The sequence below is a fragment of the Lucilia sericata genome, unplaced genomic scaffold (genome assembly GCF_015586225.1).
Source record: "Lucilia sericata isolate MDLA Ls3-8-SP2 unplaced genomic scaffold, ASM1558622v1 Contig000096F_arrow, whole genome shotgun sequence".
Classification (NCBI taxonomy): Eukaryota; Metazoa; Arthropoda; class Insecta; order Diptera; family Calliphoridae; genus Lucilia; species Lucilia sericata.
In genome coordinates this window covers 57,147-77,753 of record NW_023994128.1, presented here as the reverse complement: position 1 = coordinate 77,753, position 20,607 = coordinate 57,147, and the positions used below count along the sequence as shown (strand labels likewise).

The 20,607-nt window shown below is 28.2% G+C and overlaps 2 protein-coding genes across 7 annotated transcripts in view; both read left to right on the top strand.

The window, feature by feature from the left end:
- Positions 1-519: 519 nt before the first annotated feature.
- LOC119599901 lies at positions 520-14,194 on the top strand. 2 transcript variants are annotated; one of them, XM_037949842.1, is made up of 3 exons: positions 520-1,135; positions 13,474-13,779; positions 13,896-14,115. In XM_037949842.1, the coding sequence occupies exons 2-3, from the start codon at positions 13,501-13,503 to the stop codon at positions 13,923-13,925; spliced, it is 309 nt and encodes a 102-aa protein (XP_037805770.1). In that variant the 5' UTR covers positions 520-1,135; positions 13,474-13,500; the 3' UTR covers positions 13,926-14,115. The 2 variants fall into 2 exon arrangements, with proteins under 2 accessions (XP_037805770.1, XP_037805771.1); XM_037949843.1 differs by lacking the exon at positions 13,896-14,115 and adding an exon at positions 14,153-14,194 and having other exon boundaries at positions 521-1,135.
- Positions 14,195-14,355: 161 nt separating this feature from the next.
- LOC119599900 (segmentation protein cap'n'collar) overlaps positions 14,356-20,607 on the top strand; it is a 44,925-nt gene continuing 38,673 nt past the window's right edge. For 4 of the 5 annotated variants that reach the window (XM_037949840.1, XM_037949837.1, XM_037949836.1 and 1 more), the window contains exon 1: positions 14,356-14,715. The gene's annotated coding sequence lies outside the window, so the exon portion shown is untranslated. Of the gene's footprint in view, positions 14,879-20,607 lie in introns of all 5 variants that reach the window. The other variant, XM_037949838.1, reaches the window with a different exon arrangement.

The following is a 20,607-nucleotide window of genomic DNA, read 5'->3' as shown; positions in this document are numbered from 1 at the left end:
TTACGAAACTGAAATTATTCCTAAAACATTTATTTTAAAATGTTGTATGAAAACTACTCAATTTTTGTTATTGTTTTTCATATAAAAGTTTAAATGTTGTTTTACATTCTTCTTTCTGAATACGAACAATTAATTATAAGAGAATAAAATTTCAATTATTTTTCTCAGGGGCCTAAGTTAGTACCCTAAGGCTAGACTTCTCATAGAAAGAGAGAGAGAGAGAGATAAACACAGACTGGCCAGTTATCACTTATCAAAAAACAAACTAAATGAGTAAATTTAATTAAAATATTTGTAAGAGAATGGAAACATATGTTTTTATTTATTTAGTTTAAATTTTATTTGTGTTTTTGTTAGTTTTGTTTTTTTTTTTTTTTTTTTTTTTTTTTGTATTTTCAATATCGTTGGCGTTTTAAATTTTTTCTAAATCGTGTGCCATGTTATTATCAGGTTCTCAACACGTTTAGTGCTCTTTTGTACACATGTATTACTTTTCCAACGACATACTACACTCGGAGATACTACACTCACTAACACTTGTCATTTAGTATTTTGAAAAAATTACGTTTTTTCTGAGCGTATAGTATTGCGGCAGCTCTTGTGTAGACCGAATCGTTTATAATTAAATAAAAGTGTGACACGAGTTTTCAATATAAAAGCGTTCAAATACAACAAAAAAAACAACAACAATAATAAAAAAAATCAAAACTAATATTTGCTTTAAATATTAAAGTTAAAAAAACCATAAAGAAAAACTAGTGTATTATTAATAATACCAAACTATTTGCAAAAACCCTATAAAAAAACTTATAGTATCTAATAGATACTTAATAAATATATAAATATATATATATATATAGAAAAAGCCACAGTGTTTATAAATAAATATAACAACAATTAAACACGTTATTTTACGTATTAAAATAAATTTTTATATATAAAAAAACAAAAACAAAATTTCAAAAAAAATTACATATTTAACAGAAAAATCATTTGTGAAAAAAACAACCTATAAGATACAAAATACAACGACTTGTTATCTACAAAATATAAACAACAACAATAACAAAAATAAAAACAAAAATCTCTAAAGAAATTTCTGTTTCTTGCATCCACAACAACAACAAAAATAAAGGTGATTATCAGGCTCTACAAATCTTGTCAATGGGAGGGACAAAGGTCATTGAAAAAACCAACAACAAAAATATTTGAAAAAAAATAAATTATAACAAAAAATTTTACAAATTATTTATTTATTTGTTATTAAATGTAAACCTTTAGTGAGAGTGAGTGAGTGAGTGTGTGTTTGTTAATAATCGAAATTTAAATAAAGTTTTCAACAATTAAATCCACATATTTTTTTATAAATTCATTTCAAACCCATCTAAACGTGTCTCTTTAAACCGGTATTTAAGTTTTAACTTCAAAGTTCATTAAAAACAAACTCGGTTTAAAAACGTTTCCGTTATTTCAGCAGCGTGTGACAAGTGTTTTAGATATTTTTTTTGTTATTATTATTTTAAATTATTTGTTCAATTTATTTGAACAAAAAAAACATAATTGCAAAACTGATAGAGAACTTGATCTTTTGACTAGACTTTTGTATAAATCAAATAAATAATAAAAAAAAATATTAAACAGATTTTTGGTTTTCTATGTATACAAAAAGAGAAGCTAAAATAACGGGTGTTTAATTGAATTATGGTAAAATTTCTAGAAAGTATTTTTAGTAGGTATAGACTTTAAAATTATAGAAAACATTCATATAATAATTCGATAAAAATATCACCCAGCATCAATAATTGGAATTATAATTTTTTAGTTATTTCGTAGTACGGATACTAAAAGATATCCATCCCCATATATGTGTTAAAATCACTATAGTTAAAAAATGGGAAGAGTTAAAAGTCCAATTTACAAAAAAAAACCTACAAATATTAAAACCTTATATGATTTAAAAACTAAATTAATTAATTAAAATCCTGTTATATGATTTGTTTGACATTGGATGAAGTCAATAACGGTCCATTATTTCATCTAGCATCCATAGAAATCTAGAAATACTGTTTGAACCATCATAAATATGTATTTTGATTATTCAGTTATCGTCATAATATGTTTTTATACCCTACTCCGCTTTAGTGGGGGTGTGTATATTGGATTTGTGCTGATATCTGTAACGCACAATAATATTGGTGCTATACCCTTAATCTTAAAGTATACCAATCGGCTTAGAATCATTTTCTAAGTTGATTAAGCTATGTCCGTCCGTCAAACTACAGATCCCAATTTTGAAGATAATTCAATGAAATTTGGTACATGATCTTCTATTGTCTCAACGATGAAGCCTATTGAAAATGGTTATGGTCGGTCCATTGTTTCACCTAGCCCCCCTACAACTGAACCCCCAAATAGGGCTTGTAAACTTTGTAATCAAACAAAAGGTCACAATTTTGAAGATAATTCAATGAAATTCGGCACATCATCTTCTATGGTAATGGTTAACATAGGTCCATTATTTATTTCACCTAGCCCCCATAAAACTAAACCCCCAGAAAAGGGCTTTTAAGTTCATAGTTATGTTTAATATACTTTAATATACTATACTAGCCTTGATGACCCTGATGAATTTTCTGATGATAGGGCCTCATTTTACCATAGCCCCTATACAAAGCCCTCCTTCAAAATATTACTTAAAAGTACACAATTTTATTCAACAATAAATGGCTTAAGTATATCTGAGGCAATGTACATTTCCACTTATTGTGACACAGTGTGACACTTTTAATATCGAAATGTATTGGAAGAAGAGCTAAACTTTTTACGGATTGAAGTGAATCAATTCTATATTTTACCGATGATTCGACAAGCCTTTCAAGACATTTCTCGATATAAATTTTCGAGTTATTGGTCCCTTTACGATCATATCTGAAAATTTTATTTTTATGGTTTAAGTAACCCTGCAAAAAATTATGAAGTACATGATCCAATAAAGTAATTCCAAAACTACTCCCCTGTAAATATGATTGAAGTACATGATCCGTTAAGTAGTCTAATGTAATGCAGACATCGATTATGTTTATAGGACCTATAATTTTAGAAAGAGAGTAGTTTTGGGATTACTCTGATGTAATGAATAGATGGATTACGAGGTCTGCACAAAGGACATCACCATGTTAAATGGAGTGTATGTTTTTCCATATATTTGGATTAGTTTTGGGTCAGTCCCAGTCTTTTGAGGAGTACTATTTATACATGTGTACAGAGTAGTGTAAATTTTTGCAGGAAAATGGACGATATTAGATTACCTGGTCCTCATCTAGGTCTTCACAATGTTAAATGATGTATGATTTCCATATATTTAGATTAATTCCGTACCAGTCCTAGTATATTTTCTAGGCCTTATCGCGAAATTTTAATTATACCATCTGTCTAGCTGGCTGCGCATTTAAAGCTTGGGCACAAGGTATAGGTCGCAAAGTGATAGTGGGTTCATTTTCTAGTCCCCATACTTATGTGAAATATATCTTATCGAATTTCGAACCATATTTGACCCTAGTTATATTTCTTAAATGTACGAAATTCACTTGTAAACAATAATATCGCTATCCACCAAATTTTATTGGGATAGGTCCATATTTGCGCCTAGTCCCCATATAATGTCTCTTTTGGGAAAATTGTTTTTCAATATATTGTTTAAATATATTATAATCAAAATATAATCAAAGCTTTATTAGGAAAAATAAATCACAATTAATAATCATAACTCGTATAGGGTATCGTACGGTCGGCCACGCCTTAAAAATCTTTAATTATTAATATATTTGAATTGTGACTCTATGCAAAGTATTTATAAGACGTAAATTTTTTTTTAGATTTACAATTAGCATGTAACTAATTACTTTTTGCAAAAGTTATTTTTTTATATAAATACATAATGTATATAAAATTATATATTTCACAAGAAAATTTCAAATGAAATCATAGCTAATAGAGATATTCACTTTCTCCAACATTTAGAAAATATTTAATTTATATACTTAATTCTATTAAACAAATTTTATCAATTAGGTGAATGACCGATTTTTTCGGGATTTAATAAAGTAATTTGTTACTTAAGTAGACATTTTATAAAAGTACATAGTCACTGATTATCTAGTTACACACGGCTAAAATATTAAATAGTAATTTGATTAAAGTTAAAAGTTATTAAAATTTTCAATATTTTAAAACTGAAATTTAACACAGTGTAACCATAACATTATTTGATTTTCAATTTGAATCTGTAAAATTATTTTTTTTACAATATTTCTTAAAATATTGTCAAAAATTTGTTTATTTAATGTATAATGTTAAAGTATTTGTTAAACAATACTTTTTTTTGCTATCGTCAACTACTTATTTACGAACTATCGAACAATTTGTATTAAAATAAACAAAACTAACTGATAAAATTATGTTTTGACTCGAAATTTTGTGAATGATAACAAACAAACAAATCGGTATATAGGTTTTTATATTACTAATTACAACAAATGTTAATTGTATTTAAAATTATCTCTTTGCAAATATTTAAGCACTTGTCCATATTTGTGATTACGTTTAGGTAAATGTATAACAAAAATTTTGCCTATAACTGAACTATTGTTCTGATCGTATTGATCGTTATTTTTTGTAATTTTCAAAAGTTTCAAATAGTGTTTTTTACAAAAAAAAAGAGCATATACAGACATACATAAGTTGAAACAAATATTTCAAAATATAAAATGTATTTGAAACAGATTTTTAGAAAATCTAACTCTTATAATATCTATATTCTATTAAACAAGCATTTTTTCTGTTCTTCTGATATTTAATTATATACACACATACATATACAAGTACAGATCCCTTATATTTAAATATCTACATACATACCTACATATGAGTCAGAAGTACATAGTCTCATCTCAGGCATGGAAAAATGAAACTTTGATATATGTAGTTCTTATAACAAAAATAGTACTTTTTAACTTTTAAAAAACTAAACTTATTATCCGCTAGACTATAGAATAGACTATATATTAGACTGTAGACTAGCACAAAGACTAGACTTTAGACAAGACTATAGACTAAACTATAGACCAGACAATTAACTATAGACTAGACTATAGACTAGACTATAGACTAGACTATAGACTAGACTATAGACTAGACTATAGACTAGACTATAGACTAGACTATAGACTAGACTATAGACTAGACTATAGACTAGACTATAGACTAGACTATAGACTAGACTATAGACTAGACTATAGACTAGACTATAGACTAGACTATAGACTAGACTATAGACTAGACTATAGACTAGACTATAGACTAGACTATAGACTAGACTATAGACTAGACTATAGACTAGACTATAGACTAGACTATAGACTAGACTATAGACTAGACTATAGACTAGACTATAGACTAGACTATAGGCTAGACTATAGACTAGACTATAGACTAGACTATAGACTAGACTATAAGCCTAGACTATAGACTAGACTATAGACTAGACTATAGACTAGACTATAGACTAGACTATAGACTAGACTATAGACTAGACTATAGACTAGACATAGACTAGACTATAGACTAGACTATAGACTAGACTATAGACTAGACTATAGACTAGACTATAGACTATCTAGACTAGACTAGGACTATAGACTAGACTATAGCTAGACTATAGACTAGACTATAGACTAGACTATAGACTAGACTATAGACTAGACTATAGACTAGACTATAGACTAGACTATAACTAGACTATAGACTAGACTATAGACTAGACTATAGACTAGACTATAGACTAGACTATAGACTAGACTATAGACTAGACTATAGACTAGAACTATAGACTAGACTATAGACTAGACTATAGACTAGACTATAGACTAGACTATAGACTAGACTATAGACTAGACTATAGACTATACAGACTAGACTATAGACTAGACTATAGACTAGATTATAGACTAGACTATAGACTAGACTATAGACTAGATTATAGACTAGATTATAGACTAGACTATAGACTAGACTATAGACTAGACTATAGACTAGACTATAGACTAGACTATAGACTAGACTATAGACTAGACTATAGACTAGACTATAGACTAGACTATAGACTAGACTATAGACTAGACTATAGACTAGACTATAGACTAGACTATAGACTAGACTATAGACTAGACTATAGACTAGACTATAGACTAGACTATAGACTAGACTATAGACTAGACTATAGACTAGACTATAGACTAGACTATAGACTAGACTATAGACTAGACTATAGACTAGACTATAGACTAGACTATAGACTAGACTATAGACTAGACTATAGACTAGACTATAGACTAGACTATAGACTAGACTATAGACTAGACTATAGACTAGACTATAGACTAGACTATAGACTAGACTATAGACTAGACTATAGACTAGACTATAGACTAGACTATAGACTAGACTATAGACTAGACTATAGACAGACTAGACTAGACTATAGACTAGACTATAGACTAGACTATAGACCTAGACTATAGACGAGACTATAGACTAGACTATAGACTAGACTATAGACTAGACTATAGACTGACTATAGACTAGACTATAGACTAGACTATAGACTGAGACTATAGAGTAGACTATAGCAACTAGACCTAGACTATAGACTAGACTATAGACTAGACTATAGACTAGGACTATAGACTAGACTATAGACTAGACTATAGACTAGACTATAGACTAGACTATAGACTAGACTATAGACTAGACTAGACTAGACTATAGACTAGACTATAGACTAGACTATAGACTAGACTCTAGACTTAGACTATAGACTAGACATAGACTAGACTATAGACTAGACTATAGACTAGACTATAGACTAGACTATAGACTAGACTATAGACTAGACTATAGACTAGACTATAGACTAGACTATAGACTAGACTATAGACTAGACTATAGACTAGACTATAGACTAGACTATAGACTAGACTATAGACTAGACTATAGACTAGACTATAGACTAGACTATAGACTAGACTATAGACTAGACTATAGACTAGACTATAGACTAGACTATAGACTAGACTATAGACTAGACTATAGACTAGACTATAGACTAGACTATAGACTAGACTATAGACTAGACTGTAGACTTGACTATTAACTAGGGTATAGACTAAACTATAGACTAGACAATAGACTAGACTAGACTATAGACTAGACTATAGACTAGTCTATAGGCTCATTAGACAAGACTATAGACTAGTCTATAGGCTACACTAGACTAGACTATAGACTAGTCTATAGACTAGACTATTGACTAGACTATTGACTAGACTATTGTCTAGACTGTTGACTAGACTATTGTCTAGACTGTTGACTAAACTATAGACTGGTTTATTGAACACTATGTGAACTACTTATTAAAAGTTTATAATTTAGAAAAAGTATAGAAATTGTCGTGAGGGTATTTTTAATATCAAAAAATGCTAAAGTGCTGAATTTACCATGCCTGGTCTATCTATTCGTTCAAAATACTATTGTCAGACGATCGTTCGGCCGATCGTTCGCACAGTCTCTCAAAATCGATTTACTTTTTTTTATAAAAATGTAATAATTATTTGAGAGCAAACAGTAGCTTTGTTTTAAAAGTAAATAGAAATAGCAAATAACTTAGTAAATAATAAGTAAAAATAACTATTAAAATAAATAAGTACACAATTGAAAAATACTTAAATGAACATTTTTTTTAATAAATTATAAAAACAAATCAATTAATTATTAAAACGTACACAACTATCTCTCACGCCTAATAATTATTTGTTTTCTTTTAATTTTTTCGAAATGATACGTACAAAAACCTGTAAAAATATTCTCTCTCGATTGTCTTTGATTTTTGTTTAGAATTACTATGTTAAAAATATTTTTAATAATTCTCTCGTTCGGTAAAAAAAAGTGTAAATTTTTTCTACAATCATTAAAAAAACACAAAATTCATAGCAAATTCTTTGAAATAAATTTTATGGTTTTGTTTGTTATAAATAAATTATCTATTACTCATTCAGCTATTGATATTTTAAATAATATTTAGTTCTCTCCAAATTGAAATTGAAACTGAACAAAAAATTTAAAAAAAAAATCATTAATTTATCAATACGCGTCACTAATTCATGGAAAAAACGAATGACGATGTGTTAATTATTGGTTTTATTTATTTATTTTATTCATTCATTGCAATCCATATTTACAACTGGACAAATATATAAAAAATATACAATAATAACGAAAAAATACAAAGAATCGTAAAACATACGGACAAAAGGTTTAATTTGCCATTTATAAATATATATTTTAGCAAAATGCTAAAATAAAAAATCCTCATAATATTTAGCACACTTTTATACAGTAACTTCTACTATAGTACCCGGGGTGCTTCACAGCCCTAATCAATAATTATTAAAAAGAAATTTTTTTAGATAATATCAAAAAATAAAATGTTAATACTTTCAAGTATACAGTTTTGACTATAGTCTAACCTATAATTTTAACTATAGTCTACTCTACAGTATTGACTATAGTCTGCTCTATTGTAGAAATTTTGAATGGAAAATGTTCTAAATAAAACAAATTCCATTTAAAGTAGTAATTCAAAAATTTAGAGAGCAAAACTTCAGTTATAAAGTAACTAAAAAACAATATTGACAGATATTGGTTTTTTATTAATAACAATTTTGAAAAACATCGATATTTGGCAAGTCATTCTAATTAAATTAATTATCAAAAAATTGCTAAACCAGACGATTGATTAAAATTTCGCTAAAATAATAATTATTATTTGACAGCAGTGTGCTAGTTAATAACTTTATCTATTGAAAATTATTTAAACAATATACCAAGGAGTTTGAAAAGAAATGCAACTAATCACGTAGAAAGATAAAAATTAATTAAAAGAAATTTGTTTTAAATAAATTTCATTTAATATTTATATTTATTGTAAAAAATAGTCTAGTCTATAGTCTAGTCTATAGTCTAGTCTATAGTCTAGTCTATAGTCTAGTCTATAGTCTAGTCTATAGTCTAGTCTATAGTCTAGTCTATAGTCTAGTCTATAGTCTAGTCTATAGTCTAGTCTATAGTCTAGTCTATAGTCTAGTCTATAGTCTAGTCTATAGTCTAGTCTATAGTCTAGTCTATAGTCTAGTCTATAGTCTAGTCTATAGTCTAGTCTAGTCTAGTCTAGTCTAGTCTATAGTCTAGTCTATAGTCTAGTCTATAGTCTAGTCTATAGTCTAGTCTATAGTCTAGTCTATAGTCTAGTCTATAGTCTAGTCTATAGTCTAGTCTATAGTCTAGTCTATAGTCTAGTCTATAGTCTAGTCTATAGTCTAGTCTATAGTCTAGTCTATAGTCTAGTCTATAGTCTAGTCTATAGTCTAGTCTATAGTCTAGTCTATAGTCTAGTCTATAGTCTAGTCTATAGTCTAGTCTATAGTCTAGTCTATAGTCTAGTCTATAGTCTAGTCTATAGTCTAGTCTAGTATAGTCTAGTATAGTCTCTAGTCTATAGTCTAGTCTATAGTCTAGTCTATAGTCTAGTCTATAGTCTAGTCTATAGTCTAGTCTATAGTCTAGTCTATAGTCTAGTCTATAGTCTAGTCTAGTCTATAGTCTAGTCTATAGTCTAGTCTAGTCTATAGTCTAGTCTATAGTCTAGTCTATAGTCTAGTCTATAGTCTAGTCTATAGTCTAGTCTATAGTCTAGTCTATAGTCTAGTCTATAGTCTGGTCTATAGTCTAGTCTATAGTCTAGTCTATAGTCTAGTCTATAGTCTAGTCTATAGTCTAGTCTACAGTCTAGTCTATAGTCTAGTCTATAGTCTAGTCTATAGTCTAGTCTATAGTCTAGTCTATAGTCTAGTCTATAGTCTAGTCTATAGTCTAGTCTATAGTCTAGTCTATAGTCTAGTCTATAGTCTAGTCTAGTCTAGTCTATAGTCTAGTCTATAGTCTAGTCTATAGTCTAGTCTATAGTCTAGTCTATAGTCTAGTCTATAGTCTAGTCTATAGTCTAGTCTATAGTCTAGTCTATAGTCTAGTCTATAGTCTAGTCTATAGTCTAGTCTATAGTCTAGTCTATAGTCTAGTCTATAGTCTAGTCTATAGTCTAGTCTATAGTCTAGTCTATAGTCTAGTCTATAGTCTAGTCTATAGTCTAGTCTATAGTCTAGTCTATAGTCTAGTCTATAGTCTAGTCTATAGTCTAGTCTATAGTCTAGTCTATAGTCTAGTCTATAGTCTAGTCTATAGTCTAGTCTATAGTCAGTCTATAGTCTAGTCTATAGTCTAGTCTATAGTCTAGTCTATAGTCTAGTCTATAGTCTAGTCTATAGTCTAGTCTATAGTCTAGGTCTATAGTCTAGTCTATAGTCTAGTCTATAGTCTAGTCTATAGTCTAGTCTATAGTCTAGTCTATAGTCTAGTCTATAGTCTAGTCTATAGTCTAGTCTATAGTCTAGTCTATAGTCTAGTCTATAGTCTAGTCTATAGTCTAGTCTATAGTCTAGTCTATAGTCTAGTCTATAGTCTAGTCTATAGTCTAGTCTATAGTCTAGTCTATAGTCTAGTCTATAGTCTAGTCTATAGTCTAGTCTATAGTCTAGTCTATAGTCTAGTCTATAGTCTAGTCTATAGTCTAGTCTATAGTCTAGTCTATAGTCTAGTCTATAGTCTAGTCTATAGTCTAGTCTATAGTCTAGTCTATAGTCTAGTCTATAGTCTAGTCTATAGTCTAGTCTATAGTCTAGTCTATAGTCTAGTCTATAGTCTAGTCTATAGTCTAGTCTATAGTCTAGTCTATAGTCTAGTCTATAGTCTAGTCTATAGTCTAGTCTATAGTCAGTCTAGTCTAGTCTATAGTCTAGTCTATAGTCTAGTCTATAGTCTAGTCTATAGTCTAGTCTATAGTCTAGTCTATAGTCTAGTCTATAGTCTAGTCTATAGTCTAGTCTATAGTCTAGTCTATAGTCTATTATATAGTCTAGTCTATAGTCTATTCTATATTCTAGTCTTATTCTAGCCTATACAACTGCAGCATATTTCGATCTTCGTAAGTTCTTTATATACATACATATAGTCGTCAACAATTATATTTTGGGAGCTTTAATTTTAGATTCTTACTTAACCGAAATTAATATTCCCCAATTTTTTCCCAGTATTCAAATATAATAATCCATTCCCTTAAAAAAACAAGTTACATTATCAATTTGATTAAATAATCAAGTTTATTCCGTGCTTTACCCTCTCTCTCTCACTCTCTCATCTAATTGCAGCTTAATAAAATATAAAATTTATTCAAATTACGAACTGTTTAAAATGCTAATTTTATTTGAAAAGATTTTGAAAAAGCTAATAACAGGTTTTATACAAAAATATCTGATTTATCTACAAATTAATTTTGAATAAAAACAATTCATTATATACATGTGTTAGTGGCTTTTTGTGTTTTTATTCCAAAGAAGTAATAAATAATTTACTTGAAAATTCCCAAAAATTTAAATTAAAAAAAAAAAATATGTATAAATAAATTTAAAATTAGCAGGTTTTTATCAAAAAAGCTACGAAAAAATATTGACATTCTATAGAAGATTTTAATAAAATAGAATTGCAATAGTCTATGAAATGTTTTATAGTTGAACAACTAATTACATACGTTTTAATTATCCCGTAGATGTTAATGAATCTTGAATAAATTTTTTGATAGCGAAATAAATAGTCTAAGTAGTGAGAGACTTGTTTTTTTAAGAAGTTAAGAGACTTGCAAAAAAAAACTTTAAGGAAAATCATAGAAATTGTTATTGTATTGAAACTTTCCTCTAAGGAAATCCTTCGGAAGCTGACCAAATTTTCTATAAGAAAATTAATCAAATTCTGACCAAATTTTCTATAAGAAAATTAATCAAATTCTGACCAAATTTTATATAAGAAAATTAGTCAGATTCTGACCAAATTTTTTATAAGAAAATTAGTCAGAATCTGACCAAATTTTCTATAGGAAAATTAGTCAGAATCTGACCAAATTTTCTATAGGAAAATTAGTCAGAATCTGACCAAATTTTCTATAGGAAAATTAGTCAGAATCTGACCAAATTTTCTATAGGAAAATTAGTCAGAATCTGACCAAATTTTCTATAGGAAAATTAGTCAGAATCTGACCAAATTTTCTATGGGAAAATTAGTCAGAATCTGACCAAATTTTCTATAGGAAAATTAGTCAGAATCTGACCAAATTTTCTATAGGAAAATTAGTCAGAATCTGACCAAATTTTTTATAAGAAAATTAGTCAGATTCTGACCAAATTTTTTATAAGAAAATTAGTCAGATTCTGACCAAATTTTTTATAAGAAAATTAGTCAGAATCTTACAAATTTTTTTTGGGAAAATTAGTCAGAATCTTAAAAAATTTTCTATAGGAAAATTAGTCAGATTCTGACCAAATTTTTTATAAGAAAATTAGTCAGATTCTGACCAAATTTTTTATAAAAAAATTAGTCAGAATCTTACCATATTTTCTATAGGAAAATTAGTCAGAATCTGGACAAATTTTCTATGGGAAAATTAGTCAGAATCTGACCAAATTTTCTATAGGAAAATTAGTCAGAATCGTACCAAATTTTCTATAGGAAAATTAGTCAGAATCGTACCAAATTTTCTATAGGAAAATTAGTCAGAATCGTACCAAATTTTCTATAGGAAAATTAGTCAGAATCGTACCAAATTTTCTATAGGAAAATTAGTCAGAATCTGGACAAATTTTCTATACGAAAATTAGTCAGAATCTGGACAAATTTTCTATAGGAAAGTTAGTCAGAATCTGGACAAATTTTCTATAGGAAAGTTAGTCAGAATCTGGACAAATTTTCTATAGGAAAATTAGTCAGAATCTGGACAAATTTTCTATAGGAAAATTAGTCAGAATCTGACCAAATTTTCTATAGGAAAATTAGTCAGAATCTGACCAAATTTTCTATAGGAAAATTAGTCAGAATCTGACCAAATTTTCTATAGGAAAATTAGTCAGAATCTGACCAAATTTTCTATAGGAAAATTAGTCAGAATCTGACCAAATTTTCTATAGGAAAATTAGTCAGAATCTGACGAAATTTTCTATAGGAAAATTAGTCAGAATCTGACCAAATTTTCTATAGGAAAATTAGTCAGAATCTGATCAAATTTTCTATAGGAAAATTAGTCAGAATCTGACCAAATTTTCTATTGCAAATTTATTCAGAATCTGACCAAATTTTCTATAGGAAAACTAGTCACAATCTGACCAAATTTTATAATTCTAAAAGAGGTCGAAATCGGAACACATTTTCTTCTAAAAATGTACTAAATTTTATTTCTTTTTTTACTTATACTTTTTGCAGTACTTTTTCTATTCATGATCATAAAAGATGATTGATTTAGAAGATTTACCACGACTAGAATCCCTATCGCCCCTTAGGGACATTGAAGATGATTATCCCCCGGGAATGACCATCATACCAACGACGAATATGAATGAGACATTGAATAATGGTAATTTGAATATGACAGCGATTGCTAACAACATTAGTTGCAAGACTAATGATAATTTGATTAGCAACAGTGGCTGTTTAATGACAACCGGTAATGATTCTACGGATCGTATGCTTATTGAAAATGGAGGAGCAGGTTTACGTTTCATATCACAGGTAAGAGAAATCTGTTGCGTTTTAAAATTTATGATTTTTTTAAATCTTTTTCAATAAAAATAAAAAAAGAGAATTGTAATTTGTTTGATTAATATATATAGTACTTGATTTTACAGATTTTTATAAAAAAAATATGTACAAAATAGAACAATTATTACAAAAATGTATTAATATTATTTAAAGGCCTTAATAGCCAAAACGATATACAATTATGTGGTTTTAGTAAATAGGAAATATTTAAAATGAAAGAAGCATGGAGCTTTTGTTCCATTATTTCTAATTTCCTTTTCTCATACTAGTGTGAACATTCAATTAAAATAAAATAGCATTGTTTTATTAGGCACATGTTTATTTATTTTAACAACATTTAAAGCTTTCAGCAATTATAAACATAAGCTAAATGAAGAGCTTTTGTTGCTTTATCAAATGTTGCAAGAGAGACTTTAGCAACATGTTGTGATGGTTTTTTTGCTTTATTTTTGTGTTTCTCTGCTCGATGCGTCAGTATGGTGAAATAAGGCGAATGAAGGCAAATGCAAAAACACGGACAAGTTCGTGAAATCAGTCGACCGATATTTTTTGGAAATACAACACAAATATTTGCTTTTTGCAAATAAATTTTTAAGCAAAAATATACAAAGAACAAAAAACCGATAAATAAAACGCGTTTATTTTGTGTGAATACAGTGAACTTAAAGCAACAACTACATACGAAAAAAAACAACACAAATATATTCTTAGAAAAGAGAATTTAATTATACATTTGTTGTTTAATCTAAAACGATAATTACGGATTAAAGTGCAAAAAATACAAAAGAATTTTATAAGTTTATAATAAAATTAAAGGCAAAGTCAAAAAAATATAATATTTAAGTGAAGTGTGCTCAAGTGAATTTCATAAAAAAAGCCACAGAAAGAAAGGAAAAAACGTGCAAAGTACGAATAGAAAAAAAACGAGCAAAGAAAGCTTAAATAAAGAGGAATTAAAAAATAAAAGGAGATAGAGGAGAGAAAATACAAATAGAATAAAAAAACACGTTTGTCTATAAAAATAACAAGCACTGGAAAAATTTTCGAAGTTGAATTAGTTGAAAATAAAGTAAAGAATATAAAAATATGTTAATTTATAAATGAAAAAATCCCTTTTTTCGTAACAAAAACGAAATTCTAATAAAATCATATATAAATAATTCATAAAAACAAAGTTGAAATTGGATCATTTGATTTGGCAACATTAGAATAAAAACAATCATTTAACATACAATTTACAATGTTGTCAAGGTGTTGTTATTTTATTAACTTGAGTCGTGCTATTATTGTTGTTGTTGCCGTGTATGAATGTAAAATTTTCTTTGTTTTCTTTTTTTTCTATTAATTCTTCCTGAAGTTTCCTCAATGTTTTTTTTTACTTTTATGTGATTTCAAATCAATTTTTGTATTTTGTTGTTGTTGTTGTTTTTATTGCAAATGCATAAATAAATAAGTGACATATTTTAAACACACTCGTGTACGTAAACTAATAGGAAAAAAAATCTGACAAAGAAATGCAAAAGAAAAAATTCTCAGTTGTTTGCAGCAGTGGTGAAGTTTAGTGCATTAAATAAATAGTGATGCCAGATTTTGTTTTAAGGGGTAATCCCCAAATAACTAGGACTTATTACCCAGCAGTTCGACAAAGAGTCAATGCATACGAAAAAGACAGTAATTTCCACTAATAGTTAACCACCTGGATGATCGTAATTCGTATGTTTTGGATCATTCGTCACGAATGTACACTTTGTAATCGAGAATGAAGACAGTCGTCACTTTAGTGTCCTCTTTGTAAGCGGGAGCGGAGACAGTCGTCTCTTTACTGTCCTCAAGTAACCTAGAGATTATACTCTTAAAAGTTGTTTTTTTTTTTGTTGTACTTCCGAAAGTACCATCTTTTGGGTCAATCGTCACATTATTGTCCCATAGTATTCTAGAGAGTAGACACTCGAAATTTTTAAATTTTAGTTCCATTAATATCTTACCACCTCCAATTCGTATGTTTTTGGTCTTTCGTCACAAATAATCTCTTTGTAAACGAGAATGAAGACAGTCGTCATTTTAGTATCCCCTTTGTAAGCGAGAGCGGAGGCAATCGTCTCTTTACTGTATTTTTGTAGGGTGTAGAGTGACGATTGACTTCCTCGTAGGACAAGCCCATGTTAAAATGGTTGGTCACCTGGGTAGTCAGGTGACTAGGGGCCACCACAAGTGGTAGGTTAAGTGGTCAGTTTGGGACTGTCCCGTCGAACTGCTAGGTAATACTCTGCGCTACTATAGTGGAGAGGGTATTAACTGTTTGTGCTGATGTTTGTAACACCCAAAAGTATACCAGTCGGCAATTTCTGAGTCGATAAAACTATATCTATCTGTGTGTGTGTCGGACGCTACAGTCAATTTTTATTTTAATGAAATTTGGCGCATAATTTTCTTTTTGCTCAGTGAAAATTGTTGAAATCGGTACATTATTTCACCTAGCCCCTATATAGCCCTATCCTCCGTTTAAATCTCTTGAGCTTATAATTACGTTAAATGATCTTCTTTTTGATTAGGTCTCATTCTACCGCCCTTTCAAAATTTTCTACAGAAAATGACTTCAAGGTTATTAATTCACTTAGAAACACTATTATCAAGATGAAATTCTGCCTAAATAAGATTAAAGTAATAATAAATCTGTCTACTAACATTTATAAGTATAGGTCAATATTTACCCTTGACCCCTATAACCACTCTTTTGGAAACTATTTTTTCTAACAAATTGCTAAAATAGTTCTGAAATAAGACAAAACAACAAAGTTTAATTGAACAATTTTACAGATATGGTGCTAAGAAGTTCGATTGTCAGACATTCTGGGCGAATTTCCTATTCCATAGATCAATAAAATTTCAAAAAAAGTCGATAACAAAGATCCCAAAGTAAACTATTTTAAATCTAGCTTCAGATATCATGATTTTCTAGATATCAAATCATAAAGTTTGAAAAAGCCCCGCTTTAATCATTTAAAATTAAATGGCTAATGAACCCTAATACAATTAAATCAGCATGGCTTGAGTACTGATAACAACCAATATTGAATAAGTTCAAGATGAAGCACTATAGACTAGATCACTTTATAATTCAAAAATACTATGAAATTAACTTTTTTGATCCTTACTCTAAAATTCCTACATATCAAAATTCCTTATTCCAAAACAAATTCTCGTGATGTGGCAACTTTGTTTAACACAAAAATAAATAAGCTCTTTTTTATTTTCTTTATCAATGCATCAATCACCATCTGAAATTTGCCAAAGTTCTATGAAATAAAAATTTTCTATTTGTCACACATTTTTTTTTCGTTCATTTCTAAAACTCATAAACTTATCTCCAAACCTCAATATATTTATTTACCTCGTAGTATAATTAAGTAAACCAGTTTGTTTTAACAACCCCATATTTATGATTAGTGTTTTATTTTACATTTTTTTCTATATTAATTCTAAATATTTACTAAAACCAAACCAGCAGAAAAAATGAACGAAAACCATCATGTTTTATTTTTAAACTTTGTTTATTTTTTTTTTTTGTACGCCAATTGTGCATTGTTTGTGTGTTTGTGTCGTGGTATGTGTGGTGAGAAAAAACAAAAGTCTGGTTTACCTTTAATTATGGTTTATTGAAAAAATATTCATATTTCTTAAAATGTCCACTAGTTTTTTCTAAAATTTGTAAAATAATAAATTTTATAAAACATAACTATAAATATTTGTTTAGAATTTTAGTGTACAAAAGGAAAACAAAGAAAAACTTCAAATAAAGAACAAGAGTAAAATTAAAAACAAAAAATACTTAATAACAGCACATTACCTAGTAAGTGCAACAACACAAACATCTGTCAAATAAAACAAAAACAAACATTTAGTAATAAGATAATGATTCATAGGAAATATAAAGAATTAACCCATTAAAGACCTTTAAGAATCTATTTACTCTAGAAAAAATCTTTGCAAGCAATTAAGTAAAAACAGACAAACTGTTCTATAGAAACCTAATCAGAAACTGACAAAATTTTCTGTAGTCAGTCAAAAACAAGTTAGAATCTGACAAAATTTTCTATAGAGAAACTAGTCAGAATCTGACAAAATTTTCTATAGAAAAACTAGACAGAATCTGACAAAATTTTCTATAGAAAAACTAGTCAGAATCTGACAAAATTTTCTATAGAAAAACTAGTCAGAATCTGACAAAATTTTCTATAGAAAAACTAGTCAGAATCTGACAAAATTTTGTATAGAAAAACTAGTCAGAATCTGACAAAATTTTCTATAGAAAAACTAGTCAGAATCTGACAAAATTTTGTATAGAAAAACTAGTCAGAATCTGACAAAATTTTGTATAGAAAAACTAGTCAGAATCTGACAAAATTTTGTATAGAAAAACTAGTCAGAATCTGACAAAATTTTGTATAGAAAAACTAGTCAGAATCTGACAAAATTTTGTATAGAAAAACTAGTCAGAATCTGACAAAATTTTCTATAGAAAAACTAGTCAGAATCTGACAAAATTTTCTATAGAAAAACTAGTCAGAATCTGACAAAATTTTGTATAGAAAAACTAGTCAGAATCTGACAAAATTTTGTATAGAAAAACTAGTCAGAATCTGACAAAATTTTGTATAGAAAAACTAGTCAGAATCTGACAAAATTTTGTATAGAAAAACTAGTCAGAATCTGACAAAATTTTGTACAGAAAAACTAGTCAGAATCTGACAAAATTTTCTATAGAAAAACTAGTCAGAATCTGACAAAATTTTCTATAGAAAAACTAGTCAGAATCTGACAAAATTTTGTATAGAAAAACTAGTCAGAATCTGACAAAATTTTGTATAGAAAAACTAGTCAGAATCTGACAAAATTTTGTATAGAAAAACTAGTCAGAATCTGACAAAATTTTCTATAGAAAAACTAGTCAGAATCTGACAAAATTTTCTGTAGAAAAACTAGTCAGAATCTGACAAAATTTTCTGTAGAAAAACTAGACAGAATCTGACAAAATTTTCAATAGAAAAACTAGTCAGAATCTGACAAAATTTTGTATAGAAAAACTAGTCAGAATCTGACAAAATTTTGTATAGAAAAACTAGTCAGAATCTGACAAAATTTTCTATAGAAAAACTAGTCAGAATCTGACAAAATTTTCTGTAGAAAAACTAGTCAGAATCTGACAAAATTTTCTGTAGAAAAACTAGACAGAATCTGACAAAATTTTCAATAGAAAAACTAGTCAGAATCTGACAAAATTTTGTATAGAAAAACTAGTCAGAATCTGACAAAATTTTGTATAGAAAAACTAGTCAGAATCTGACAAAATTTTGTATAGAAAAACTAGTCAGAATCTGACAAAATTTTGTATAGAAAAACTAGTCAGAATCTGACAAAATTTTCTATAGAAAAACTAGTCAGAATCTGACAAAATTTTCTATAGAAAAACTAGTCAGAATCTGACAAAATTTTGTATAGAAAAACTAGTCAGAATCTGACAAAATTTTGTATAGAAAAACTAGTCAGAATCTGACAAAATTTTGTATAGAAAAACTAGTCAGAATCTGACAAAATTTTGTATAGAAAAACTAGTCAGAATCTGACAAAATTTTGTACAGAAAAACTAGTCAGAATCTGACAAAATTTTCTATAGAAAAACTAGTCAGAATCTGACAAAATTTTCTATAGAAAAACTAGTCAGAATCTGACAAAATTTTCTATAGAAAAACTAGTCAGAATCTGACAAAATTTTGTATAGAAAAACTAGTCAGAATCTGACAAAATTTTGTATAGAAAAACTAGTCAGAATCTGACAAAATTTTCTATAGAAAAACTAGTCAGAATCTGACAAAATTTTCTGTAGAAAAACTAGTCAGAATCTGACAAAATTTTCTGTAGAAAAACCAGTGTTTAAAAAACTAGACTACAAGTAGCTGTAGTAACGAAAAATACCTACTTTTGTAGTTTGAAAATGTTCAAAAACTAGCAGCAAATCATTTACTATTACTACTGATACCTTTAGATTTTGGTAGCAGTATTTATAGATGTAGCAAAAAAATAAAAAGTTTGATAGCAGTAGTACAGTCATTAGTATTTAAATGTTTTAATGTAGCAGTTGAATACTTCAAATAGTAGCAGTAAAGATTTTCCTGAAGTAGCAATAAACGATATTATATTTTTCAACAATAAACAATTTGGTAGCAATGCTACATAAATTTTGGTAGCATAAAAAAATAAAAATTTTATTAAAATACGAAAAAAAATTATGACATTCAGAAAAAGGCACAAGTAGCGGGGAAAAATGCTAGGACTTCGATTCGTGGGCCTTCTGAAGACATATTTATATATTATGAAAGTTTCTCATTGCCTTTTCGCAAAAGATATTCAAGGAGGATTTTGTTTCCTCTACTAAAAGGATTCTTGCACATTTATCAAAGAATTATGAATCAAATTTTGTATGAAAATTTGCTTTATATAATTCTTATAAGTTCTAATGTATAATTATTAATGCAATTTCCTATAAGGCTATTTTACAAATCCTTCGACTGAAAATCTTCTAAAAAGCCTTTAACGGAAGACCTTTTTAAGTAAGCATGTAAAATTGAAACGATTTTGCAATGCGGCTGTATGTACTTGTGTCTATAGAAAAATGCCCTTAGTAAGGCCCCTATACTGAATCTTTTTCCCGTTGAGATATGTGTATTTGTTAGTTTATTTTTTTTTTTTGTCGAAGTTTTTTGTTTTATTCTATTGCTACATCAATAATTTGGTAGCAAT

Bases quoted from the DNA above. Each gene is read 5' to 3' on its own strand.
- LOC119599901 (XM_037949842.1), top strand. From the start codon at position 13,501: ATGATTGATTTAGAAGATTTACCACGACTAGAATCCCTATCGCCCCTT. The intron at 13,780-13,895 runs GTAAGAGAAATC...TTGATTTTACAG, and splicing joins GTTTACGTTTCATATCACAG to ATTTTTATAAAAAAAATATG.